This window comes from Coregonus clupeaformis, chromosome 25, assembly GCF_020615455.1.
Source record: "Coregonus clupeaformis isolate EN_2021a chromosome 25, ASM2061545v1, whole genome shotgun sequence".
Taxonomy (NCBI): Eukaryota; Metazoa; Chordata; class Actinopteri; order Salmoniformes; family Salmonidae; genus Coregonus; species Coregonus clupeaformis.
The window spans coordinates 31,363,725-31,389,448 of NC_059216.1; the positions used below are offsets into that span (position 1 = coordinate 31,363,725).

Sequence of the window (25,724 nt, forward strand, 5' to 3'; positions counted from 1 at the left end):
TTTACCAAAAAGTTATATTTTGGTTTCATCTGACCATATGACATTCTCCCAATCCTCTTCTGGATCATCCAAATGCGCTCTAGCAAACTTCAGACGGGCCTGGACATGTACTGGCTTAAGCAGGGGGACACATCTAGCACTGCAGGATTTGAGTCCCTGGTGGCGTAGTGTGTTACTGATGGTAGGCTTTGTTACTTTGGTCCCAGCTCTCTGCAGGTCATTCACTAGGTCCCGTGTGGTTCTGGGATTTTTTCTCACCGTTCTTGTGATCATTTTGACCCCACGGGGTGAGATCTTGCGTGGAGCCCCAGATCGAGGGAGATTATCAGTGGTCTTGTATGTCTTCCATTTCCTAATAATTGCTCCCACAGTTGATTTCTTCAAACCAAGCTGCTTACCTATTGCAGATTCAGTCTTCCCAGCCTGGTGCAGGTCTACAATTTTGTTTCTGGTGTCCTTTGACAGCTCTTTGGTCTTGGCCATAGTGGAGTTTGGAGTGTGACTGTTTGAGGTTGTGGACAGGTGTCTTTTATACGGATAACAAGTTCAAACAGGTGCCATTAATACAGGTAGCAGTGGAGGACAGAGGAGCCTCTTAAAGAAGAAGTTACAGGTCTGTGAGAGCCAGAAATCTTGCTTGTTTGTAGGTGACCAAATACTTATTTTCCACCATAATTTGCAAATAAATTCATAAAAAATCCTACAATGTGATTTTCTGGAGAAAAAAAATCTAATTTTGTCTGTCATAGTTGACTATGATGAATATTAAAGGCCTCTCTCATATTTTTAAGTGGGAGAACTTGCACAATTGGTGGCTGACTAAATACTTTTTTTCCCCCACTGTATATACAGCTGTTCTGAAAGGCCCCAGAGTCTGCAACACCGCTAAGTAAGGGGCACCACCAAGCAAGCGGCACCATGAAGACCAAGGAGCTCTCCAAACAGGTCAGGGACAAAGTTGTGGAGTTGAGAAAGAGAAGTACAGTTCAGGGTTGGGTTATAAAAGAATATCAGAAACTTTGAACATCCAACGGAGCACCAATAAATCCATTATTTAAAAATTTAAAGAATATGGCACCACAACAAACCTGACAAGAGAGGACCGCCCACCAAAACTCACGGACCAGGCAAGGAGGGCATTAATCAGAGGCAAAAAAGAGACCAAAGATAACCCTGAAGGAGCTGCAAAGCTTCACAGCGGAGATTGGAGTATCTGTCCATAGGACCACTTTAAGTCATACACGCCACAGAGCTGGGCTTTACGGAAGTGTGGCCAGAAAAAAAGCCATTGCTTAAAGAAAAAAATAAGCAAACATATGGAAGAAAGTACTCTGGTCAGATGAGACTAAAATTGAGCTTTTGGCCATCAAGGAAAACGCTATGTCTGGCGCAAACCCAACACCTCTCATCACCCAGAGAACACCATCCCCACAGTGAAGCATGGTGGTGGCAGCATCATGCTGTGGGGAAGTTTTTCCATCGGCAGGGACTGGGAAACTGGTCAGAATTGAAAGAATGATGGATGGCGCTAAATACAGGGAAATTCTTGAGGGAAACCTGTTTCAGTCTTCCAGAGATTTGAGACTGGGATGGAGGTCACCTTCCAGCAGGACAATGACCCTAAGCATACTGCTAAAGCAACACTCGAGTGGTTTAAGGGGAAACATTTAAATGTCTTGGAATGGCCTAGTCAAAGCCCAGACCTCAATCCAATTGAGAATATGTGGTATGACTTAAAGATTGCTGTACACCGGCGGAACCCATCCAACTTGAAGGAGCTGGAGCAGTTTTGCCTTGAAGAATGGACAAAAATCCTAGTGGCTAGATGTGCCAAGCTTATAGAGACATACCCCAAGAGACTTGCAGCTGTAATTGCTGCAAAAGGTGGCTCTACAAAGTATTGACTTTGGGGGGGTGAATAGTTATGCACGCTCAAGTTCTGTTTTCTTGTTGTCTTATTTCTTGTTTGTTTCACAAGAAAAAATATTTTGCATCTTCAAAGTGGTAGGCATGTTGTGTAAATCAAATGATTCAAAACCCCCAAAAATCCATTATAATCCCAGGTTGTAAGGCAACAAAATAGGAAAAATGCCAAGGGGGGTGAATACTTTCGCAAGCCACTGTATGAGAACCTATTTCTTTGTTAACTGCTCAACACAGAATAGCCGCATGTGTGAACTCCCTCAAATTGTTTGGTGAAAATATCCTTTCTATTTTATTCAGCTTTGTTCAATTGTATTCATCATACAGTAAAATAATATAAAATAATGCCACGGAATTCTAACCAAATCTTGTCTGCTAAATGAACTAGTGTAGCCGTGGTCCTCTGTAGCTCAGCAGGTAGAGCACGGCGCTTGTAACGCCAAGGTAGTGGGTTCGATCCCCGGGACCACCCATACACAAAAATGTATGCACGCACGACTGTAAGTCGCTTTGGATAAAAGCATCTGCTAAATGGCATATTATATATTATTATAGCCCACAGCCATATGGCATAGCCAGATCAGGACCTAACATAAGGACAACTCAGAGTATGCTATTCTGTTCTTCTGAAATAGACTACTACTGAAGACTTTTCTTCATATCATGTTTCTTTAAACCTGTCTAAAATAAATAATGGATTTATTGTGAAGGTGTTGGCTATATTACATGGATTTATTTGACTTTTTTTAAACGTAGATGTTCCAAAGGCCTGCATCAGTGGCTTGTAGGCTGTGTGTGGAAGCCAGGAGATGCTAAATGTGTTAGTTAATTACCGGTCAATTACCGTGAGACCGACAGTTACTTTCTTGACAATCACCGGCTGACGAAATTTCGTGACCGCCACAGCCCTACACATTATCAAAAGTATGTGGACATCTGCTCATAGAACATCTAATTCCAAAATCATAGGCATTAACATGGAGTTGGTCCCCCTTTTGCTGCTATAACAGCCTCCACTCTTCTGGGAAGGCTTTCCACTAGATGTTGCTGCGGGGACTTGCTACAATTCAGCCACAAGAGCATTAGTGAGGTCGGGCACTGATGTTGGGCTATTAGGCCTGGCTCGCAGTCGGCGTTCCAATTCATCCCAAAGGTGTTCAATGGGGTTGAGGTCAGGGCAGTCAAGTCCTTCCACACCGATCTCGACAAATCATTTCTGTATGGACCTCGCTTTGTGCACGGGGGCATTGTAATGTGGTAACAGGAAAGGGCCTACCCCAAACTGTTGCCACAAAGTTGGAAGCACAGAATCGTCTAGAAAGTCATTGTATGCTGTAGCGTTAAGATTTCTCTTCCCTCGAACTAAGGGGCCTAGCCCGAACCATGAAAAACAGCGCCAGACCATTATTCCTCCTTCACCAAACTTTACAGTTGGCACTATGGTAGAGTTCTCCTGGCATCCGCCAAACCCAGATTAGTCTGTCGGACTGACAGATGGTGACGCGTCACTCGAAACAACGCGTTTCCACTGCTCCAGAGTCCAATGGCGTCGAGCTTTACACCATTCCAGCCGACGCTTATCATTGCGCATGGTGATCTTTGGCTTGTGTGCAGCTGCTTGGCCATGGAAACCCATTTCATGAAGTTCTCTATGAACAGTTCTTGTGCTGACATTGCTTCCAGAGGCAGTTTAGAACTCGGTATTGAGTGTTGCAACCAAGGAAAGACGATTTCTACGCGCCATGCTCTTCAGTATTCGGCGGTCCCATTCTGTGAGCTTGTGTGGCCTACCACTTCGCGGCTGAGCTGTTGTTGCTCCTAGACGTTTCCAGTTCCCAATAACAGCACTTACAGTAGACCGGGGCAGCTCTGGAAGGGCAGAAATTTGACAAACTGACTTGTTGGAAAGTTGGCATCCTATGACGCTGCCACGTTGAAAGTCACTGAGCTCTTCAGTAAGGCCATTTTACTGCCAATGTTTGTTTATGGAGATTGCATGGCTGTGTGCTCGATTTTATACACCTGTCGGCCACGGGTGTGGCTGAAATAGCCGAATCCACTAAATTGAAAGGGTGTCCACATACTTTTGTATATATAGTGTAGCTACCTCAATTACCTCGTATCCTTGCACATCGACTCGATACTGTTACTCCCTATATAGTCATGTTATTTTTTATTCTTTGTTATTCACTGTGGATTTATTCCTCATGTCAGTATTTATTGGTCTACACATGTTGTATTAGGTGCATGTGACAAATACAATTTGATTTGGAAAGGACCAGTAAGTAAGCATTTCACTGTTAGTCTACACCTGTTGTTTACAAAGTATGTGGCAAATAAAATTGTATTTGACACAGTGAGTGAGTGAGTGAGCTTCATGGAAGAGAGGGGGGAATTCCTATACATGAGAGTTTGTCATATTGATTACATTCATGGACTTAAACTTCAATGTACAGTATTATTGTCACAGATGGAGAATTAGCCTATCTATAAGAATCATCGTTATTGTTATCAGCTGAACTTGGCTAATGGTTTTTTTCTTCTTTGCTTTTTAGGGGATTCAGTCAGGCACACCTCACGTGTGTGTCTGTGTGAGAGATAAAACACAGATCGCTTGTAGCCTACATGTGAATGGAAGGATCACAGCTGTCTGTCTGTGAGAGGTAGGTGTCACATGCCATGTGTGTCACATGCCATTTTCTCATGTCAACACCAAGGGAGCAAACAGTTCTCCTATATAATCAACTTACAGTTGCAAATATCCTAGCCTTTGTCCATAGGAATCACTAACTGCAATTAGGTTAGTAATACACTACAGTTATAACAAATTCAACAGAGTGTGAGATACATTTCATGAAGATATGGAGTTGACTGCAGGACTAGGCTTCTATGAGGGATGAGGATTTATGCTATGAACAACCTCCACGGGGTTGCTGCTACATGGGGGAACAAGCCTGCAATGTCCAATAACATGTTTTTGGTTTATGATCAGTGACACACTTCCCTAAATATGTAAGGTTTCTGGACTCTATGAGGAGCCAGACAATTATTTCCACTAGAAAGCAATGTACTGAGCATTTCATTTTACCGGTAGATAAATGCTATTTCAATTAGGCCTTTAAACATTATCGTGATTTTGCCTGGAAGGTCGCTGGTTGTGTTTGATAGCAAACCTACGAGCTTGTTATAATGGTCTACTACTGTTCCTATCCATGTCAGATACATACCTTGTTACTGAGATTCTCTTTGTTGTTCCGATCTTTATTCCTTCTTAATTTGATAGATGGCGAGCGGAGAAGATTTTTGATCCGACTCTTTATTGTGGAACCCTCTACCGTCATCTTGAAATCTAAATTCTCAGACATCGGTTGATAGAACTAGTACATAAAATCTGGGAACCAGTGGTGATAGCCAGACAAAACCATGTCTTATTCAGCAAAATAAATACATAGATAAAATAAACATTAATATGCTGTCATGCTTCCTTCTGGTTCAATGAGTTGCGTGCTCTGTTGGCATGATGTGTGCGGTTCCCGTTCATATATGCCCTGCTCTGCCTAGAAAGCTTTTCCGCACTATCCGTCCTTCTTGCATTACATTCTGATCCAGGGAGAGGGATACTTCTCTGGATGCATTTGTCCATGTTCCCAGATTGTCAACAGTAGTAGCTAGCTACTTCGATGGTCGGGTTCCAGAAGACTGTCAGTCACGCCGCGGCTCCTCGTCTTGTGTCATTGCACCCTCCGCGACGAGAACTGCCAATCATTGGTGAAACTGGATCTGGGTTGGGGTCTGCGGCACAATACCAGTTGGTTAGCTAGCTAGCCAAGCTTTCAGCCAATGTCCCAGCTGTCTCTTGCGTCCCCACAATGGGCAAGAAAGATACTGACGTTAGCTAAACCACATGCTCAAGAAGAATATCCCCAGTGCTTTTGCCTACTACTAACATGTAATTTACGTTAGCCTACAGTACCTAGCTAGCTTGCTAACGTCGTTCTATTGTCCAGCCTAGTTGTGCATAGCCCCCAAACACTGTCAGTGACAGGCCAGCTTGCTAGCTACCTTGCCACTGCTATCAATCTTTTTCTGGTTATTCCATGCAGGGTTGAATGACCACCGCTTGCGACACGTATAGCTTTTACTTTCCCGTTGTTGAGAAGTTTGGGGCAGAACTGTCAGGGCAGACCTCACAGTCTCGCCTAGTTGCAAGCGTCAACATTTGACAGTAATCTGTTGATTACTTTGGACAAGCAATCTGATCCAGATCTCACCAGCAGCAGCTCACCAAGTCAATGTCGCCATCTAGTGGTTGAAATTGTCCCACTCCATTTCATGTGCAGCTTGTCCCTTTTACAGTAAATTGGTTTTAGTCCTCTCCACTAGAATGCAACATTTGAAAGAAAACATTGTTGAATGGAGCGTTTTAGTAATTTAAATGTAAACACAGAGAATTCTAGTCACATTGTAAAACAATTTTCGAATATTTTATTTTCTAACCTTTTATTTACCTTTTCATTTACAGGCATTACACTGACAAACACATAACTTAAGTGTTTTAGTTAACTTTTTACATTACTTAGACCTCAATTTAACAAACATGGCTTTGTGTGGGAAGTGACATTGACAATATATTTAATGTTTCCCAGACACGAATGCATGCTAGTCTTGGTACCAGTCGGACTAACTTTCGTTCTACTCCTTGTACTCTGTGTCATGTGCCAAAGGGTTAGCGCTATCTGGAATTGAAATGCATTCCAGGTGACTACCTCATGAAGCTGGTTGAGAGAATGCCAAGAGTGTGCAAAGCTGTCATATATATAAATCATACTTTACATTTCCATTCTATTATTCTCAAAATCTGTATATAGTAGACAAAGTGATTATCTATTAAGAGCAGTTGGATTAAGTAAGAGAAAGGTATTTTAACAAATGAAAAGACAATCATATCAAAAGTAATGCGAGCATTGCATTGTGAAAGGCAAGTACTTTATATGAACATGTATTGCAATTTGAAACATGTATTTCTTGATGAAACTGATTAAGTTTGATGAAAAAGTGACTGATTTTGAAAATGAAAATGTGCTTGATGTTTAAAAACTGCCTGTTTGAGTTTTGTATTAAGAGTTGTGAAAATGTACCACATACTTGTAAAAATGTTACCAAAACAAATAAATGATTGAAAAAAAACAGATGTTCAAATATTCATATTAGAAGAAAGCCCCGTCTGGAATGTAATAGCTGAACAGCGACTGGCAACCAGGCTAAATGCATGCATCATTGCCTACATTTTCTCGGAATCTCTCAAACAGCAGACGAAATGCATCTAAAAGCAAATTTCATCTCAGCTCAGTTGGACTACACTGACTGAAGGGGGTCCTCCAAAATGTTTCATTCCACTACATGCATAATTCCTCCACCAACAGACTCCACAACCAACAGACTCTAGTGCTTTACTGACCAGCTCCCAAAGCCCCTCTTGGATGTGGAAAATAAAGGGATCCAGAATAGCATTGAGGCAGTAGAGTAACTGGGAGGACTCCACTAGAAGGTTCACCACATTGGCCACCATGCACGTATTAGTGTGGTCATATAGGGTGAAGAAGATGATGCAAGCTATTATATGGAGCAACTGCCCTGGTACCCAGCACACAAAGAAATTGGCTATGAAAACTGCAATCAGCCAGATGGTCTTGTCCTGCATGTTGCCTGCAGCCCACTGCTGCCGTGACTGCCTCATCCTGGCTATAATCTTCACATAGGAAGGGATGATGAGGAGCAAGGGAACAGATACCTGCACAGAGTAGTAGGACAACAGATTATAGGTGATTGCACTGGACCTGAACTTTGAGGTTACCACAGTTCCACAGTAGCGGTTGCCGCTCTTCTGCACCCTGTAGTTGATGTTAGGATAGCTGAGGTAAATGAGCAGGCATGTAATGGCCCATAGGAGCAGGGAGACCAGGGCAGCGTTGCGGGGGGTGCGGAGCATCCGGGTCTCGAGTGGGAAGACAATAGCCAGGAAGCGGTCGGTGCTGACAGCACAGATAAACATGGTGCTGGAGGTCAGACCTACAAAGTGGAGTACGTTACTCAGGATGCACAGTGAACTGCCCATGCTCCAGTCATAGTTCTCACTTACATAGATAGCCCTGGGCGGTATGGAGGCCAGGTAGGCTAGGTCACACAGAGCTAGGTTCAGTACTCCGATGGAGCCGATACTCCAAGGTCGAGATGGTTTGAGGCAGATCACCAGGCTACAGATGTTTCCAAAGATACCGAGCAGTGAGAGGGTATGGTAGAATGGGGGAATGATGGTTGCAGCGTAGTTGCGGGTTGAGCTGCAGTCCTCGAAGGGAACTAAGGGCAGGGAAAGGTCTTCAATAATCGACGATGTGCTGTTTCTTAGCAATAGCCATCTGGGGAAGGAGTACTTTTCAGACATGTTCCTTTCAACAGTTCCTGTATCAACTGATAATTGAATAAATGTGTCAGATCAAACAATTACAAATTCAAGTCATCTGTCAAATCACGTTTATAATAAAATGTCAATACACAAGGAAAAAAATACTCTAGTCTAGAGTAATATTCTAATTTCTGATATGAAATCACATGCTTTTGTAACAATAACAAGCAAAATAAATGTCTTCATTCTAACATTCATAAACAACTTTGAGCAAACTTCTAGACAACTTAGAAGAAATATAACTGAAATATATATAATAGAACTGACGTAACAGGGAGATAGTTCTGATCAACACTTACCCTTGAAGAATGCAGCTGTACTTGAGAGAACCTCTTCAGTGTTCTGCAACTTTGTTCACAGCTGTTTATCACACCATGGCATCATATAACGTCAGAAGAAAAGATCATGGCTACGTCCCAAATGGCACCCCATTCCCTTTACAGTGCACTACTTTTGGCCAGGGCCCATAGGGCTTTGGTCAAAAATAGTGCACTATATAGACAATGGGGTGCCATTTGGGACAGACATTGCTATGAATTCTATTTCATATGGGAAATAAAGACATTGTCCGGTAATGAATAAGGTCATTTGTTTGCCATTAGATCCCATGGGTCGATTGGGAAAATGTCAGATCTCTCTCTCCTTCCACATATTTAAAAAGGGCAAATGAAACCAACATGACAGGATTACTTAGCATTTTAACAATCAGTTACCCATGCATGTTCTTTCACAATAATCCTGTAATAGCTTTTCATACATGTCCCAAGTAAGATGTAGAGTTATAGTAAGTCACTTAATCTTTAAAGTAACATTACTACTCAAATCATATAACATAATGTAACTGCTTCAGAAATGTATATCTAGGCAGCCCACATTCATTGTTAGATTTTATTTCAAGGAGTCTTCCTTTCTCTTATACCAACATCCTAAACATAACGGTTATTGACACCATGTAAAAATATCAGAAATACCTTTACAAAAACGACTCTTATCAGAAAAAAACAACCATCGTCTTAAAAGTGGAAAAAATTAATTATTTACATGGCCTATTATTATTATTATTATTATTAGAAATGTATTTTATACTTTATACAGAAATTCAATCTACACTTCATGCTTCTAGCAAAAAGTCTTGATGCAGTTTAACAAGAGAGTTGGCTTTTAATTCTGCAAGCTTTACCTCTTAGCAGCATAAAAATAATTACAGCAATGACATTTCCCCCAATTTAACATTGAATACATTTTCCCTCAAATGGCACCCTATTCCAAATAAAGTGCACTATTGTTTACCAAAAGTAGTGCACTATATTGGGAATAGTGTGCCATTTGGGACAGTCTTTTCTACCCCTATTATATAGTGAATGTCAGGGTCTGATTATTACATACATCAGTGAACAAGTAAAGCTGCTCTTAGAAAGGTCACAAGGACTGCAGATTCAATGACCTATCCATCCTACAGGGACCTATTAGGATATTGCTTATTAAGTTTCCTATGTTGAGATTTGTTGTCTGCAGTGCACACAGTGGTTAGTGTAGCAAACAGTGTGCCATACAAAAACAGATGAAAATGTCCCTTAACCTTTAAGGCTTAAATTCACTACGACCGAGAACTTTCCTTGCATCAAACACAAAGATATATGAGACAGGGCCTACTCTACTCCAATATGGAGACAGGGCCTCTGAAACAGTCATATACTTTCAACAGTACAGTATAGTACTATGAACACAAACAGCATCAGCACCATCAGCTGTCTGTCTACAGATCATCTTGCTTTGATGGAACAAATATACTCTAAAACCAGAACATACTGGACACCCTTAAAATCTACAGAGTTCCTGGTAGCTTAATATTATGCGAAATTCACTGCATCTCCTCCTTAAAATAAGGGGAAGAAAAGCAACAGATCAGGGCCCGTATTTAAGTGTCAGATCCTTGTCAGCTTATTCCTTATGATCTAAAAAGGCTAAACTGATTCTAGATACACTACGTGACCAAAAGTATGTGGACACCTGCTCATCGAACATCTAATTCCAAAATAATGGGCATTAATGTGGAGTTGGTCCCCCCTTTGCTGCTATAACAGCCTCCACTCTTCTGGGAAGGCTTTCCACTAAATGTTGGAACATTTCTGCAGGGACTTGCTTCCATTCAGCCACAAGAGCATTAGTGAGATCGGGCACTGATGTTGGGCGATTAGGCCTGTCTCGCAGTCGGCGTTCCAATTCATCCCAAAGGTGTTCGATGGGGTTGAGGTCAGGGCTCTGTGCAGGCAAGTAAAGTTCTTCCACACCAATCGACAAACTATTTCTGTATGGACCTCGCTTTGTGCACGTGCGCATTGTCATGCTGAAACAGGAAAGGGCCTTCCCCAAACTGTTGACACAAAGGTGAAAACAAGATTTTCCTTCACTGGAACTAAGGGGCCTAGCCCAAACCATGAAGAACAACCGCAGACCATTATTACTCCTCCACCAACCTATGCATTGGGGCAGGTAGCGTTCTCCTGGCATCCGCCAAACCCAGATTAGTCCGTCGGACTGCCAGATGGTGAAGCGTGATTCATCACTCTAGAGCACATATGTCAGAGTCAAGGCCCGCGGGCCACATCCGGCCCGCGAGAAGGTTTTTTACGGCCCCTGGGATGATCTTGATTTATTATTAGAACCGGCCCGCAGACCGCAGCAAGCCGGCAGCCCGCAGATCTTTTACACGCACCAATACTACATTTCCCACAATGCAACGGTGACGCACCGAGCAGTAGGCTGCTTCATTTCAATATTTATTGGCACAGCAGTCGTCAGCATCACAGTAAAATTAACTTTCAGATACCCATCAAAAATGGCAAACGGAAGGTGGACACTGAGAACCGGGGGTTTCAAACAAGGTGGGAGTCGGAGTATATGTTCACGGAGGTAGCTGGAAAACCTGTGTGTCTTCTGTGTGGAGAAAGTGTGGCGGTACTGAAAGAGTATAATCTGAGACGACATTATGAAACGAAACACGCGGACAAAAACAAGAATATGGACATGGAACAAAGGCTACAAAAGGCAGAGGAATTAAAACGAGGCCTCAAATCTCGACAGGCTCTGTTCAAAAAAGCCAAATCACAAGGCCAGGCTGCTGTCAAGGCCAGTTTTATTTTGGCAGAAGAGATCGCTAAATCAGCCCGGCCATTTACTGAGTAGGTAGTGCTGAACACCTCCACTCAATTCTGAGGATTTCCTCAGCTCAGAGCCTTACCCCGAGACATTGATGAACTTGTGGAAAAGATGGGACACCACCAAGTATCACCCTCAACCTCAAACAAGTGAACATTACTGTGCAATCACATATTTAGAGTTTTTACTCAGTTCAAGTTTAAAAGTTAAAGTTTAATATTTGTTTTCACTGCATGTTACTTCTCCTTAAACAAAGTGTTGTTTTTGATTAATAGATTTTTGCACTTTATTTTATTGTATTTCAATCCAATTATATTTTAAAAATATTTCAGTTGAGTGGATGATAGAAAATTGCTATTATTGTTTTTTTCTTTGAAGTAAATTTAGCCCACTTTTGCTAAAATAGAAAATATAGGCTACTGATGGTGCCTTGAATACCGGTTTCTTTCATTTAATGTTCATGTTATGGGGATTTTTATATAAAGGAAATTTGTCTTTTGTGTCTGTTGAAAATTAAAGATTACTGACAGAGCCATAAGAAAATATTGCTTTATTTATCTGATCATATTGGAATATATTTGTTAGGTTTTCAGTAGGTTCAATTAGGTTCACTAGACTATATGCGTCATTTAAAAAATTTTCAATGAACATTCGAACAGTCCGGCCCTCGGCTTGTAGCTAAATTTTTTATTTGGCCCTCCGTCCATTTGACTTTGACACCCCTGCTCTAGAGAATGCGTTTCCACTGCTCCAGAGTCCAATGGCGGCGAGCTTAACACCACTCCTGCCGACGCTTGGCATTGCACATGGTGATCTTAGGCTTGTGCGCGGCTGCTTGGCTATGGAAACCCATTTTATGAAGCTCCCAACTAACAGTAATTGTGCTGACATTGCTTTCAGAGGCAGTTTGGAACTCAGTAGTGAGTGTTGCAACTGAGGACAGACGATCTTTACTCGCTACACACTTCAGCGGTCCTGTTCTGTGAGCTTGTGTGGTCTACCACTTCACAGCTGAGCCGTTGTTGCTCCTAGATGTTTCCACTTCACAATAACAGCACTTAGTTGACTGGGGCAGCTCTAGCAGGGCAGACATTTGACTTACTGACTTGTTGAAGAGGAGGCATCCTATGACGGTGCCACGTTGAAAGTCACTGAGCCATTCTACTGCCAATATTTGTCTATGGAGATTGCATGGCTGTGTGCTCGATTTTATACACCTGTCAGCAACTGGTGTGGATGAAATAGCCGAATCCACTAATTTGAAGGGGTGTCCACATACTTTTGTATATATTGTGTACTCTTATTCTGCACTTCATGAATACTAGCCTAGATAACAAAGATTCGAAGAGAAAAACATGACTCCTGACTGTCAGAACAGTGTCATGTCAGTCTTTGCATTTCAAGTCAATATATAGATACAAGTATATATAGATACAAACAAACATCTTTGGATTTCCGATAGGCACGTTAGGTAGTGCCGCTTATAAAACAAAATAAATGTGCAGAAGACATAAATAACGTGATTTTCCTGTGTTTTAGATATATTTCCACACTATGAGGTTGAACTAATACTGTGAAATTGTGAAAATTCTGATAATGCACTTTTAGTGTAAGAGCGGTTGGAAAATACATTTCTACCTGTTTTGGTGGGATGGGGTGACGTCACCAGGCGGTAAATAAGTCAATAGACCAATAACCGGTTGTTTTCAGTTTTCCCCTCCCCACTCCCAGATAGTCCTCGCAAATTTGCTTAAGAAATTGCTCTTTGCTAAGAAGCTATTTTTGTTTATTTTTCCATTTTAATTGAAAACAATCACTGTAAACTGCTTAATTGTTACCCAGAAATGATTTGACAGAGATAAAATGGCTACATTGGACCATTAAATGTAGTTATTCCTGATTGGTTGAGCCACATAAGGGTCAAATTTATTATAGCACACCGTGGCGCGCAACAGAAAACGAAAATGAACATTTCTTATTGGACAAGTTCAGGTAGTAGTCCAACCCTGTTTCAGTCTGTTTTTGTCCGTTTGGTGACCAATGACTACGACCCATGTGAGTGAGGGTCTTGAGGAGAGATGGCTACAACATTGACCCTAAGTTAGTTAGTTCTTAGTTCTACGTCTGAGGGTTGTTCTTTAGTCCTAGTGGGGCTAGCCTCGGCATTGGCCTCATCTGCAGTAGCGGGGGCAGGGCCAGGGCATCCCCCGGCTTATCATTGGACTCCAGCACCTTGGCCACGCCAACTTTCATCTGCAGCAGCGGCGGTGGCGTCAGCGCCTTTTGAAGTGCACCGTGACCTTTTGCAGTGCATGCTGGTCCTTGTGGGCTGTGCCCATTGACAATCGGAGCAAGAGCAGAACCTGTCTCTGATGGTTTCTCGTTGGTTCCAAAACCCACTTTAAGGTCCTCTGCCTGTGGCACTGGCAGGCCTGGGCCTTTGGAAGCCTCATCCTGGCCCTGGCCCTCTTTGAGCCCCAGAAGGTCCTCGTCAAGTCTCAGGAACAAGGGGCTGAGGGAGCGCTCATCATCTCCATTTCTGATGATTTCCTTCTCTGCCTGCGGTGGTGGTGGTAAGGACCGGTCCGTCCCAACCTCCCCAGACTCAGTGGGTGGTTTGTGGGTGACCACTGGAAGACCTCTGGGGCTGCTGTTGTCGTCTGTGGTAATCTGCTGGTTGAGGAAGACGATCTCATTGAGGAGAGATGTCAGACTCTCGTCTTCAACATCACCTTCTTCGTTGTCTTCGTCCTCCTCATCAGAGTTCCCGTCTGCGTCATTGATCTTTAAACATTCTACAGAGTGGTCCAGCTGCTTCCCCAGCACCTCCCTGTCCTCCAGCCCACTTCCCCTACCCTTCACTGGGGATGGCCTCCTCGGAGCTCCCCCTGACACACCTGGAGGGGCTTTCACTAGTGAAATCACTTTGGCGATATGAGGAACTGAAAAATAGGAAACAAAATACATTTTGTCTCAATGGCATAACATTCAGCTAACTTAAATCAGATTCAAAGATTTCTACATTCAAGCGGTAAAAACATGTCGGAAGTTACCTCCCCTGTTGAGGATATTACGAGGTGGAGTGAGAGAAATGGGTTGTGACATTGAGGGGATACTGATGGTGACTGAAGCGACACCTAAAAAAAGTGAGACATTTAAGAAGAATCAAATCAACAAAAAAAATGTATGCAACTGAGTACATTGAGTCACTATAAGCCTACCTGGTATTAGAGACTGTTGCATTTCGATTCCAGTGACGCGTCCTACCGGCAGCAGAGAACTGGCAGGCTGCACTGGGCTCATAGTGATCCCCTGCTGAGATGGTATCACTCCACCCACTATAGACAGCATTTGAGGAGGGAGAAACCCAGCGTGAACAGGTGGGGACTCTGTTGGGGAGGCAGAAAAACAGATCCAAATGATTTACAGTGGTTTATTTCTTCACATGGAAGTTCAGTCTCTAGATCTGCAGTCTGTCTTATTGCAGTCAGTCTGGCTCATTTGGTGCTGCTAGACAGTAACAGGGTCAGAGCGAGGGGGGACTCACCTAGGGGAGGTTGTGGTTTCCTGCGAGACAGGATGTTAGGTCTGGTCCTGTTACCCGACAGATGACACGTTGAGGGGGGTTTCCTGGAGGGTGGGGAGATGATGGGACTTGTCTTGGGTCGTTGGAGTGCAGGCTGTGGGGGGATAGAGCGGGGGACAGGGGTGGGTACCACCTTTAACTTGAGACCGGGAGCCAGGGATTTTGGCTTAGGCTGTTGAGTGCTGCTTGGTGAGATGGTTTTATTGGGTAAGACTGATGACGAGGGGGCTGAGGACGCCCCTCTCCGCTTCCCTTTGAACACCACGTCAATGTTCTTCTGTTTGGTAGAGATGTCCTGAAGCTTCCTGAGGATGAGCTCCTCTCTCTTTCCTGTAGAGAGAGACAACAGGCCACTGTTACCGGAGGGAGAGACTGGAGAGGAGAGGAGAGGAGAGTCAAATGTAAGGCCCATTACCAGATTTTTGGGAGATTTTCTTGATATAAGCTGCTCTTTCTTCGATCAGCGCACTCTTCAGTTTTTCCAGGTGTTCACATTTGTCTCTCAGGTCAATTACTTGTTTTTGGGCCTGTTAAATAACAGAGACAATACTTGGTATAATTTACTGAAGAGGTTTTTTACTAAATAAAACTTGATGCAATTCTGGGAGGTACTGTACAGTTGAAGTCGGAAGTTTACATACACTTAGGTTGGAGTCATTAAAACTTGTTTTTCAACCACTCCACAAATTTCTTGTTAACAAACTATAGTTTTGGCAAGTCGGTTAGGACATCTACTTTGTGCATGACAAGTAATTTTTCCAACAATTGTTTACAGACAGATTATTTCACTTATAATTCACTGTACCACAATTCCAGTGGGTCGGAAGTTTACATACACTAAGTTGACTGTGCCTTTAAACAGCTTGGAAAATTATGTCATAGCTTTAGAAGCTTCTGATAGACATCACTTGAGTCAATTGCAGGTGTAACTGTGGATGTATTTAAAGGCCTACCTTCAAACTCAGTGCCTCTTTGCTTGACATCATGGGAAAATCAAAAGAAATCAGCCAAGAGCTCAGAAAAATAATTGTTGACCTCCACAAGTCTGGTTCATCCTTGGGAGCAATTTTCAAACGCCTGAAGGTACCACGTTCATCTGTACAAACAATAGTACGCAAGTATAAACACCATGGGACCACACAGCGGTTATACCGCTCAGGAAGGAGACGCGTTCTGTCTCCTAGAGATGAACGTACTTTGGTGCGAAAAGTGCAAATCAATCCCAGAACAACAGCAAAGGACCTTGTGAAGATGCTGGAGGAAACAGGTACAAAAGTATCTATATCCACAGTAAAACGAGTCCTATATCGACATAACCTGAAAGGCCTCTCAGCAAGGAAGAAGCCACTGCTCCAACACCACCATAGAAAAGCCAGACTACGGTTTGCAACTGCACATGGGGACAAAGATCGTACTTTTTGGAGAAATGTCCTCTGGTCTGATGAAACAAAAATAGAACTGTTTGGCCATAACGACCATCGTTATGTTTGGAGGAAAAAGGGGGTACCTTGCAAGCCAAAGAACACCATCCCAACCGTGAAGCACGGGGGTGGCAGCATCATGCTGTGGGGGTGCTTTGCTGCATGAGGGACTGGTGCACTTCACAAAATAGATGGCATCACGAGGAAGGAAAATTATGTGGATATATTGAAGCAACATCTCAAGACATCAGTCAGGAAGTTAAAGCTTGGTCGCAAATGGGTCTTCCAAATGGATAATGACCCCAAGCATACTTCCAAAGTTGTGGCAAAATGGCTTAAGGACAACAAAGTCAAGGTATTAGAGTGGCCATCAAAAAGCCCTGACCTCAATCCTATAAAAAATATGTGGGCAGAACTGAAAAAGCATGTGGGAGCAAGCAGGCCTACAAACCTGTCTCAGTTACACCAGCTCTGTCAGGAGGAATGGCCCAAAATTCACCCAACATATTGTGGGAAGCTTGTGGAAGGCTCCCCGAAACGTTTGACCCAAGTTCAACAATTTAAAGGCAATGCTACCAAGTACTAATTGAGTGTATGTAAACCTCTGACCCACTGGGAATGTGAAGAAAGAAATAAAAGCTGAAATAAATCATTCTCTCTACTATTATCTGACATTTCACATTCTTAAAATAAAGTGGTGATCCTAACTGACCTAAGACAGGGAATTTGTACTAGGATTAAATGTCAGGAATTGTGAAAAACTGAGTTTAAATGTATTTGGCTAAGGTGTACAGTGGGGGGAAAAAGTATTTAGTCAGCCACCAATTGTGCAAGTTCTCCCACTTAAAAAGATGAGAGAGGCCTGTAATTTTCATCATAGGTACACGTCAACTATGTCAGACAAAATGAGAAAATTGCAAATTATGGTGGAAAATAAGTATTTGGTCAATAACAAAAGTTTCTCAATACTTTGTTATATACCCTTTGTTGGCAATGACACAGGTCAAACGTTTTCTGTAAGTCTTCACAAGGTTTTCACACACTGTTGCTGGTATTTTGGCCCATTCCTCCATGCAGATCTCCTCTAGAGCAGTGATGTTTTGGGGCTGTCGCTGGGCAACACAGGTTGAGATCTGGAGACTGGCTAGGCCACTCCAGGACCTTGAAATGCTTCTTACGAAGCCACTCCTTCGTTGCCCGGGCGGTGTGTTTGGGATCATTGTCATGCTGAAAGACCCAGCCACGTTTCATCTTCAATGAAAAACAGCCCCAAAGCATGATGTTTCCACCCCCATGCTTCACAGTTGGTATGGTGTTCTTTGGATGCAACTCAGCATTCTTTGTCCTCCAAACACAACGAGTTGAGTTTTTACCAAAAAGTTATATTTTGGTTTCATCTGACCATATGACATTCTCCCAATCCTCTTCTGGATCATCCAAATGCACTCTAGCAAACTTCAGACGGGCCTGGACATGTACTGGCTTAAGCAGGGGGACACGTCTGGCACTGCAGGATTTGAGTCCCTGGCGGCGTAGTGTGTTACTGATGGTAGGCTTTGTTACTTTGGTCCCAGCTCTCTGCAGGTCATTTACTAGGTCGCCCCGTGTGGTTCTGGGATTTTTGCTCACCGTTCTTGTGATCATTTTGACCCCACGGGGTGAGATCTTGCGTGGAGCCCCAGATCGAGGGAGATTATCAGTGGTCTTGTATGTCTTCCATTTCCTAATAATTGCTCCCACAGTTGATTTCTTCAAACCAAGCTGCTTACCTATTGCAGATTCAGTCTTCCCAGCCTGGTGCAGGTCTACAATTTTGTTTCTGGTGTCCTTTGACAGCTCTTTGGTCTTGGCCATAGTGGAGTTTGGAGTGTGACTGTTTGAGGTTGTGGACAGGTGTCTTTTATACTGATAACAAGTTCAAACAGGTGCCATTAATACAGGTAACGAGTGGAGGACAGAGGAGCCTCTTAAAGAAGAAGTTACAGGTCTGTGAGAGCCAGAAATCTTGCTTGTTTGTAGGTGACCAAATACTTATTTTCCACCATAATTTGCAAATAAATTCATAAAAAATCCTACAATGTGATTTTCTGGATTTTTTTTCCTCAATTTGTCTGTCATAGTTGACGTGTACCTATTATGAAAATTACAGGCCTCTCATCTTTTTAAGTGGGAGAACTTGCATAATTGGTGGCTGACTAAATACTTTTTTCCCCCACTGTATGTAAACTTCCGACTTCAACTGTATGTCACAAAGCAGTATCAATGAATTAGTCTGCTAACTTCCCTGAATATGACTGAATATTCCTAAATGAATTCATCAAGAAAGATTTAAAATGGCCATAGCTTATTTTACTTAACACTCCCAATAATCCATATTAAAGTCCTACTCCAGTCTCCTTTTCAGCTCATTTATCATCTGATTTACTTAAAAGGTATCTCAATAGTGGTCCAGGTATCCTCATGACATGGCAGAAGAGAGGGTGAGCTTTTCCTCTTTTGTTCTCTATTGCTCCTCTATTGTTCCTCAAGCAAGGAGAGAGGCCGATTATATCACGAATCCCCATCAGACCAACTCCTTAAAGTTTGCAAACTATTTTGCGCAAAACCTTTTTTTTACCCTTTACAGTCGTGGTCAAAATTTTTGAGAATGACACAAGTATTGGTCTTCACAAAGTTTGCTGCTTCAGTGTTATGAGATATTTTTGTCAGATGTTACTATGGTATACTGACGTATAATTACAAGCATTCCATAAGTGTTAAAGGCTTTTATTGACAATTACATTAAGTTTATGCAAAGAGTCAATATTTGCAGTGTTGACCCTTCTTTTTCAAGACCTCTGCAATCCGCCCTGGCATGCTGTCAATTAACTTCTGGGCCACATCCTGACTGATGGCAACCCATTCTTGCATAATCAATGCTTGGAGTTTGTCAGAATTTGTGGGGTTTTGTTTGTCCACCTGCCTCTTGAGGATTGACCACAAGTTCTCAATGGGATTAAGGTCTGGGGAGTTTACTGGCCATGGACCCAAAATGTAGATGTTTTGTTCCCCGAGCCACTTAGTTATCACTTTTTCCTTATGGCAAGGTGCTCCATCATGCTGGAAAAGGCATTGTTCGTCACCAAACTGTTCTTGGATGGTTGGGAGAAGTTGCTCTCTGAGGATGTGTTGGTACCATTCTTTATTCATGGCTGTGTTCTTAGGCAAAATTGTGAGTGAGCCCACTCCCTTGGCTGAGAAGCAACCCCACACATGAATGGTCTCAGGATGCTTTACTGTTGGCATGACACAGGACTGATGGTAGCGCTCACCTTGTCTTCTCCAGACAAGCTTTTTTCCGGATGCCCCAAACAATCGGAAAGGGGATTCAGAGAAAATGACTTTACCCCAGTCTTCAGCAGTCCAATCCCTGTACCTTTTGCAGAATATCAGTCTGTCCCTGATGTTTTTCCTGGAGAGAAGTGGCTTCCTCGCTGCCCTTCTTGACACCAGACCATCCTCCAAAATCTTCGCCTCACTGTGTGTGCAGATGCACTTTTTGTGCAAAGCAATGATGACGGCACGTGATTCCTTGCAGGTAACCATGGTTAACAGAGGAAGAACAATGATTTCAAGCACCACCCTCCTTTTAAAGCTTCCAGTCTGTTATTCTAACTCAATCAGCATGACAGAGTGATCTCCAGCCTTGTCCTCGTCAACACTCTCACCTGTGTTAACGAGAGAATCACTGACATGATGTCAGCTGGTCCTTTTGTGGCAGGGCTGAAATGCAGTGGAAATGTTTTTGGGGGATTAAGTTCATTTTCATGGCAAAGAGGGACTTTGCAATTAATTGCAATTCATCTAATCACTCTTCATAACATTCTGGAGTATATGCAAATTGCCATCATCAAAACTGAGGCAGAAGACTTTGTGAAAATTAATGTGTCATTCTCAAAACTTTTGACCACATTTTTTTTTTACATTTTTAGTCATTTAGCAGACGCTCTTATCCAGAGCGACTTACAGACCACGACTGTACTTTACTGTATTTATACATGGGATATGGCTTTTCAACAGTAAAAGCTCTGGAGAGCGTAGGCAAGCTCTGAGGTGTTATGGGTCCTATGGGCCCTGGTCAAAAGTAGTGCACTTTATAGGGAACAGGGTGCCATTTGGGATGCAACCTTAGTCTTACCTGCCCGAGGATGAAAACATTAGTAGGTGCCGGGTCGCCAAGGTCCAAAGTCTCTGTCAGGGCTTTAAAGCTCTTCCGAAACTCAGCACAGCGTTGTCTCTCATATTGGTTGAGCAAGTCCCAGTGCTAATGGTAACATTGAACCAAAAACACTGCAAATTACAACCATGAACACTGAAATCACAGCCTAACCATATTTGAAGGAAGGAATAAAAGGTCCTTCCACCTCTTTAGTGTGTTTTGCCTTCAATTGTGGAGTGGTGCGCTTCTTTGGATTGTCCTCCACACTCTCAATGTCTACAGCCTCTTCCTCAACATCCTGAAAGACAGATGAGCCGTAATAAAAATAAAAAACGCTAAAAACCACAATTCTCAAGAGAAGAGATTTAATCAACAGAAACCGAACTGTGTTGTATAATAAATTATAACATTTCTTACACTGATGAAATGAATGACGTGCCCTTTAGCAATGTCGTTGTTGTAGTCATCGTCAGAATCCTCGGTCTCGTCCGAGGAGTTGTCGGTTTTCTCGTCCTCCGTGTCCTCCAGAAGGGCCACCACCTCCTCCTTTTCTGCCGTCACTCCTCCCATGCTCTTATCCCCCTTAGCCTCCTCCGTGGTCCTCTTTGAGAGGGGACAAGGCCTTGGTCTCTGCTCAGACTCACAGCATGTGGAGACAACTGAGGAGGACGAGACAACTGAGGAGGACGAAACAGCAGAGGAGACTTTCCCTTCTTTCTTCCAGTTGACGTGCAGCTTCTCGATCTTCTGTTGGGAACCGATGTACTGGATGTTCGTCAGTATCTGTTCCTCAGACTCTCCTGTGGAGGAAACACATTGGTTGAATGTACAATCAATCAGTCAGTCAAATGCATTTATCTACAAAGCCATTTTTACATTAGTTGTCGCAAACCCACAGAATACAGAATGTTGACATGTTACAGGAGGAAAGAGGAAGTGCATAAGAGTAAATGGAGAGAGAGGAGGGTCAAATGTAATGTCCATTATCACCAGTTAATTGGGACATCTTCTTGACATGAACTGCTCTCTCCAGGGTCAGTGAACTCCTCAGCTTCTCCACGTCGGTACTTTTCTTTGTCAAGACCTGGATCTCCTCCTTCGCCTGGTTATATTACAGAGTTGACTTGTTATCTATTAAGAGTGGTTGCTTCAACAAAACAAAACTAGAGCACCGCTCTGATTGGCCACAATAACAAAATATACAAATAACACCTTTTCTGAGTCACAAATCGCAACCTATTCCATACTGGTCAAAAGTAGAGCTGGTAATTGCTAGGGACCTCACGATATGATATTAACACGATACTTAGGTGCCGATACGATATGTATTGTGATTCTAACTATTCTATATGTATTGCGATTCGATACTTGGATTTTATTATGATTTGATGTTCCAAACATATTGCTCACTATATGTCTGCTGCAGAGACATGAGAGAGCCATGGAAATAACATTTATGAAAACATGTTGGCTCACTACTTAAAAAGAAGATGGAGAACAAGATATAAGATGAAAAATAACGGTACAGCCGACTATCGCCAGCTGACGCTACAAATCGATACTTGGGGTCAAAGTATCGATATATACTGAACAAAAATATAAACGCAACATGTAAAGTGTTGGTCCCATGTTTCATGAGCTGAAATAAAAGATCCCAGAACTCTTCCATATGCACAAAAAGCTTATTTCTCTCCAAATGTTGTGCACAAATATGTTTACATCCCTGTTAGTGAGCATTTCCCCTTCACCAACATAATCCATCCACCTGACAGGTGTGGCATATCAAGAAGCTGATTAAACTGCATTATCATTACACAGGTGCACCTTGTGCTGGGGCCAATAAAAGGTCACTAAAATGTGGTTGTCACACAATACAATGCCACAGATGTCTCAAGTTTTGAGGGAGCGTGTAATTGGCATGCTGACTGCAGGAATGTCTACCAGAGCTGTTGCCAGATAATTTAATGTTCATTTCTTTACCATAAGCCACCTCCAACGTCGTTTTAGAGAATTTGGCAGTATGTCCAACCGGCCTCAAAACCACAGACCACATGTAACCATGCCAGCCCAGCACCTCCACATCCGGCTTCTTCACCTGCGGGATAATCTGAGACCAGCCACCCAAACAGCTGATGAAACTGAGGAGTATTTCTGTCTGTAATAAAGCCCTTTTGCAGGGAAAAAATCATTCTGATTGGCTGGGCCTGGCTCCCCAGTAGGTGGGCCTTGCTCCCAAGTGGGTGGGCCTATGCCTAGGCCCATCCATGGCTGCACCCCTGCCCAGTCATGTGAAATCCATAGATTAGGACCTAATGAATTTATTTAAACTGACTGATTTCCTTATACGAACTGTAACTCATAAAATCATTGAAATTGTTGCATGTTGCATTTATAGTTTTGTTCAGTATAATATGGTGCAAAATAATATCGCAATATGTAACTGTATCAACCCCCCCACTAGTCAAAAGTAGTGCACTATATAGGGAACATGGTTCCTGCACACTTTAATTCAAGGGATTTTATTTATTTATTGGTGCTTACATCTTTGAGGATTTTAATTTTAGCAGCTTTTACGTCAAGTTCCAGTGTTTCTCTCAGCTGCTGGAAGCGCCCCTGGAGCTCATAGCGCCGATGCCTCTCCAACACGTTGTGCTTCAGCTGCTTCTACAGGACACAACAGGAAGAAGCTCGATCATGGAGTCCAAACTACAAACTACAGACTTGAATATTAAAACTATGGCACAATTGAACTATATAGTTATACAAAACTAGACTGTTTACATCTAAATTAGCTGGGCCTACCCACACAAATAGACAAACCAAGAAAGAGACCGACTACTCTACTGTTTAGTCTAAAATTAGAGAATAAGAGAAGGTTTAGGTGACGGAATCTGAAAATAGACATGTATTGTATAAAGCTAAAAGAGTTCTTACATTGATGACGTCAGTAAGATCCTCTTTATTAACACAGGAATTAGCAGAATCCGTCTCGTCAGATGAGTTTTCCGTCTTCTCATCCGTTTCCTCATCCATGTCATCAGAGTCGTCCTCATCCTCGACCAGATCCACAACCTCCACCTCCTTCCTCTTCTTCTTCTTCTTCTTCTTCTTCTTCTGTCGCCCTGTCCAGGTCTGGTAGGGATGATTGACACAAGCCTTCCTAGGAAGGAGCTTGGGGTCTACATTGGAATCCGCTGCAACTTGGACACCTGTCTTTGTAACCGGGGTTATAGGGGGTCTGAGGGTTTTGGGGGGAGGCTGCAGCACTCTTCCCACCTCATGCTGGATCTTAGGGTCTGTATTGGAGTCCGCTGTGGAGATAGTGTCAGCTTTTATAAATTTAAACTGGTGGCTTACAGACGGTTTTGTGTTTTTTTGGCGAGGCAGCATCCAACTATACAGCTCAGACGTGACCTTAGAGTCTACACTGGAGTCCACTGTGGAGGTGGTGGCAGCTTTGACACCTGTGTCCATAACAGTCTTCGTGGGGGATTTGACAGTAATTACTGTGGTTTTTAGGGAAGGCTGCAGCACAGTAAAGCCCCCTACTATAGGCATGACCTTGGAGGAGCCCTGGGCTGGCTGGGCTGGCACCTTGGGACACGTGATGATGATGGGCTCCTTGTTACCCGTCTGAGGAACAATCTTCAAAGTGTACGTCCCGCTATTTGTCTCAGTGGGTGAGAGACTAACGTTACGGATGTTGAAAGACTTGGAGCCTGATATGGAGGAAGTGACTTCATGAGGCGTGGTTTTAGGGGCGGCGGTGGTGGTGCTGCTTGGAGTCTTTGGGACAGTGAAAGGGACGGTGGTGATGGTGGGAGCCCTGCTACCAGGGCCCTTGTTCTGCCATGTGGTGAGAGAGGTGGAGGAGGGGGAGCTGTTAATGGTGGCTGTCGACCCCGAGGCCAAGCACGCAGGTGTGGTTAAGCTGATCAAACCCCCTGAAAAGAAAAGGAGAAAAGTTCACCAACTTTTCAATTATTATAATACACAAAAAATTTACACTTCCGTTCAAAAGTTTGGGGTCACTTAGAAATGTCCTTGTTTTCGAAAGAAAGCTATTTTTTTGTCCATTAAAATAACATCAAATTGATCAGAAATAAAGTGTAGACATTGTTAATGTTGTAAATGGCTATTGTACTGGAAATGGCTGATTTTTAATGGATTATCTACATAGGCGTACAGAGGCCCATTATCTGCAACCATCAGTCCTGTGTTCCAATGGCACATTGTGTTTGCTAATCCAAGTTTATCATTTTAAAAGGCTAATTGATCATTAGAAAACCCTTTTGCAATTATGTTAGCACAGCTGAAAACTGTTGTGCTGATTAAAGAAGCAATAAAACTGGCCTTCTTGAGACTAGTTGAGTATCTAGAGCAGGGGTATTCCACTCTTACCCTACGAGGTCCGGAGCCTGCTGGTTTTCTGTTCTACCTGATAGTTAATTGCATCCACCTGGTGTCCCAGGTCTAAATCAGTCCCTGATAAGAGGGGAGCAATGAAAAAATGCAGTGGAACTGGCTTCGACGTCCGAGTTGAGTTTGAGGATCTAGAGCATCAGCAATTGTGGGTTCGATTACAGGCTCAAAATGGCCAGAAACAAATAACTTTCTTCTGAAACTGGTTAGAGACAGTTTGTGCTGCTCTGTGAAGGGAGTAGTACACAGAGTTGTACGAGATCTTCAGTTTCTTGGCAATTTCTCGCATGGAATAGCCTTCATTTCTCAGAACAAGAATAGACTGACGAGTTTCAGAAAAAAGTTAATCGTTTCTGGCCATTTTGAGCCTGTAATCGAACCCACAATTGCTGATGCTCCAGATAGTGTATGTATTCACACAGCACTCATTCAGTGGAGGTAACAACTTCACATTATACATAGTCTACTATAGAACTCCCTGATCTGTCCTCTAAAAGTTCAAAATCATTGTTTCGTAAAATGGTTATTAATGAACCCTTTACACTGATAAGC

At 42.9% G+C, this 25,724-nt stretch overlaps 3 protein-coding genes across 7 annotated transcripts in view; all 3 read right to left on the minus strand.

The window, feature by feature from the left end:
• Window positions 1-5,969, minus strand: part of LOC121538925 (mitogen-activated protein kinase-binding protein 1) — a 75,759-nt gene extending 69,790 nt beyond the window's left edge. The window contains exon 1 of the mRNA XM_041847086.2: window positions 5,151-5,969. Coding sequence (XP_041703020.2) covers window positions 5,151-5,264 — 114 coding nt within the window. The 5' untranslated portion in view covers window positions 5,265-5,969. The remainder of the gene's footprint in view (window positions 1-5,150) is intronic.
• A 452-nt stretch (window positions 5,970-6,421) lies between these two features.
• LOC121539539 (type-1 angiotensin II receptor) lies at window positions 6,422-10,417 on the minus strand. The gene is made up of 2 exons (XM_041848106.2): window positions 8,686-10,417; window positions 6,422-8,391 (listed from the first exon to the last, which is right to left on the minus strand). The coding sequence occupies exon 2, from the start codon at window positions 8,363-8,365 to the stop codon at window positions 7,265-7,267; it is 1,101 nt and encodes a 366-aa protein (XP_041704040.1). The 5' UTR covers window positions 8,366-8,391; window positions 8,686-10,417; the 3' UTR covers window positions 6,422-7,264.
• A 2,351-nt stretch (window positions 10,418-12,768) lies between these two features.
• The window catches only part of mgaa (MAX dimerization protein MGA a), a 39,394-nt gene continuing 26,438 nt past the window's right edge, over window positions 12,769-25,724 (minus strand). For 2 of the 5 annotated variants that reach the window (XM_045207554.1, XM_041848107.2), the window contains 11 exons: window positions 23,685-24,694; window positions 23,292-23,414; window positions 21,741-21,852; window positions 21,168-21,550; window positions 20,956-21,048; window positions 20,730-20,855; window positions 15,547-15,658; window positions 15,093-15,461; window positions 14,767-14,934; window positions 14,599-14,682; window positions 12,769-14,487 (listed from right to left, as the gene is read on the minus strand). In XM_045207554.1, the coding sequence (XP_045063489.1) occupies window positions 13,664-14,487; window positions 14,599-14,682; window positions 14,767-14,934; window positions 15,093-15,461; window positions 15,547-15,658; window positions 20,730-20,855; window positions 20,956-21,048; window positions 21,168-21,550; window positions 21,741-21,852; window positions 23,292-23,414; window positions 23,685-24,694 (3,404 nt within the window). In that variant the 3' untranslated portion in view covers window positions 12,769-13,663. Of the gene's footprint in view, window positions 14,488-14,598; window positions 14,683-14,766; window positions 14,935-15,092; window positions 15,462-15,546; window positions 15,659-20,729; window positions 20,882-20,955; window positions 21,049-21,167; window positions 21,551-21,740; window positions 21,853-23,291; window positions 23,415-23,684; window positions 24,695-25,724 lie in introns of those variants that run through there. The other 3 variants (XM_045207552.1, XM_045207553.1, XR_006657439.1) reach the window with 3 other exon arrangements.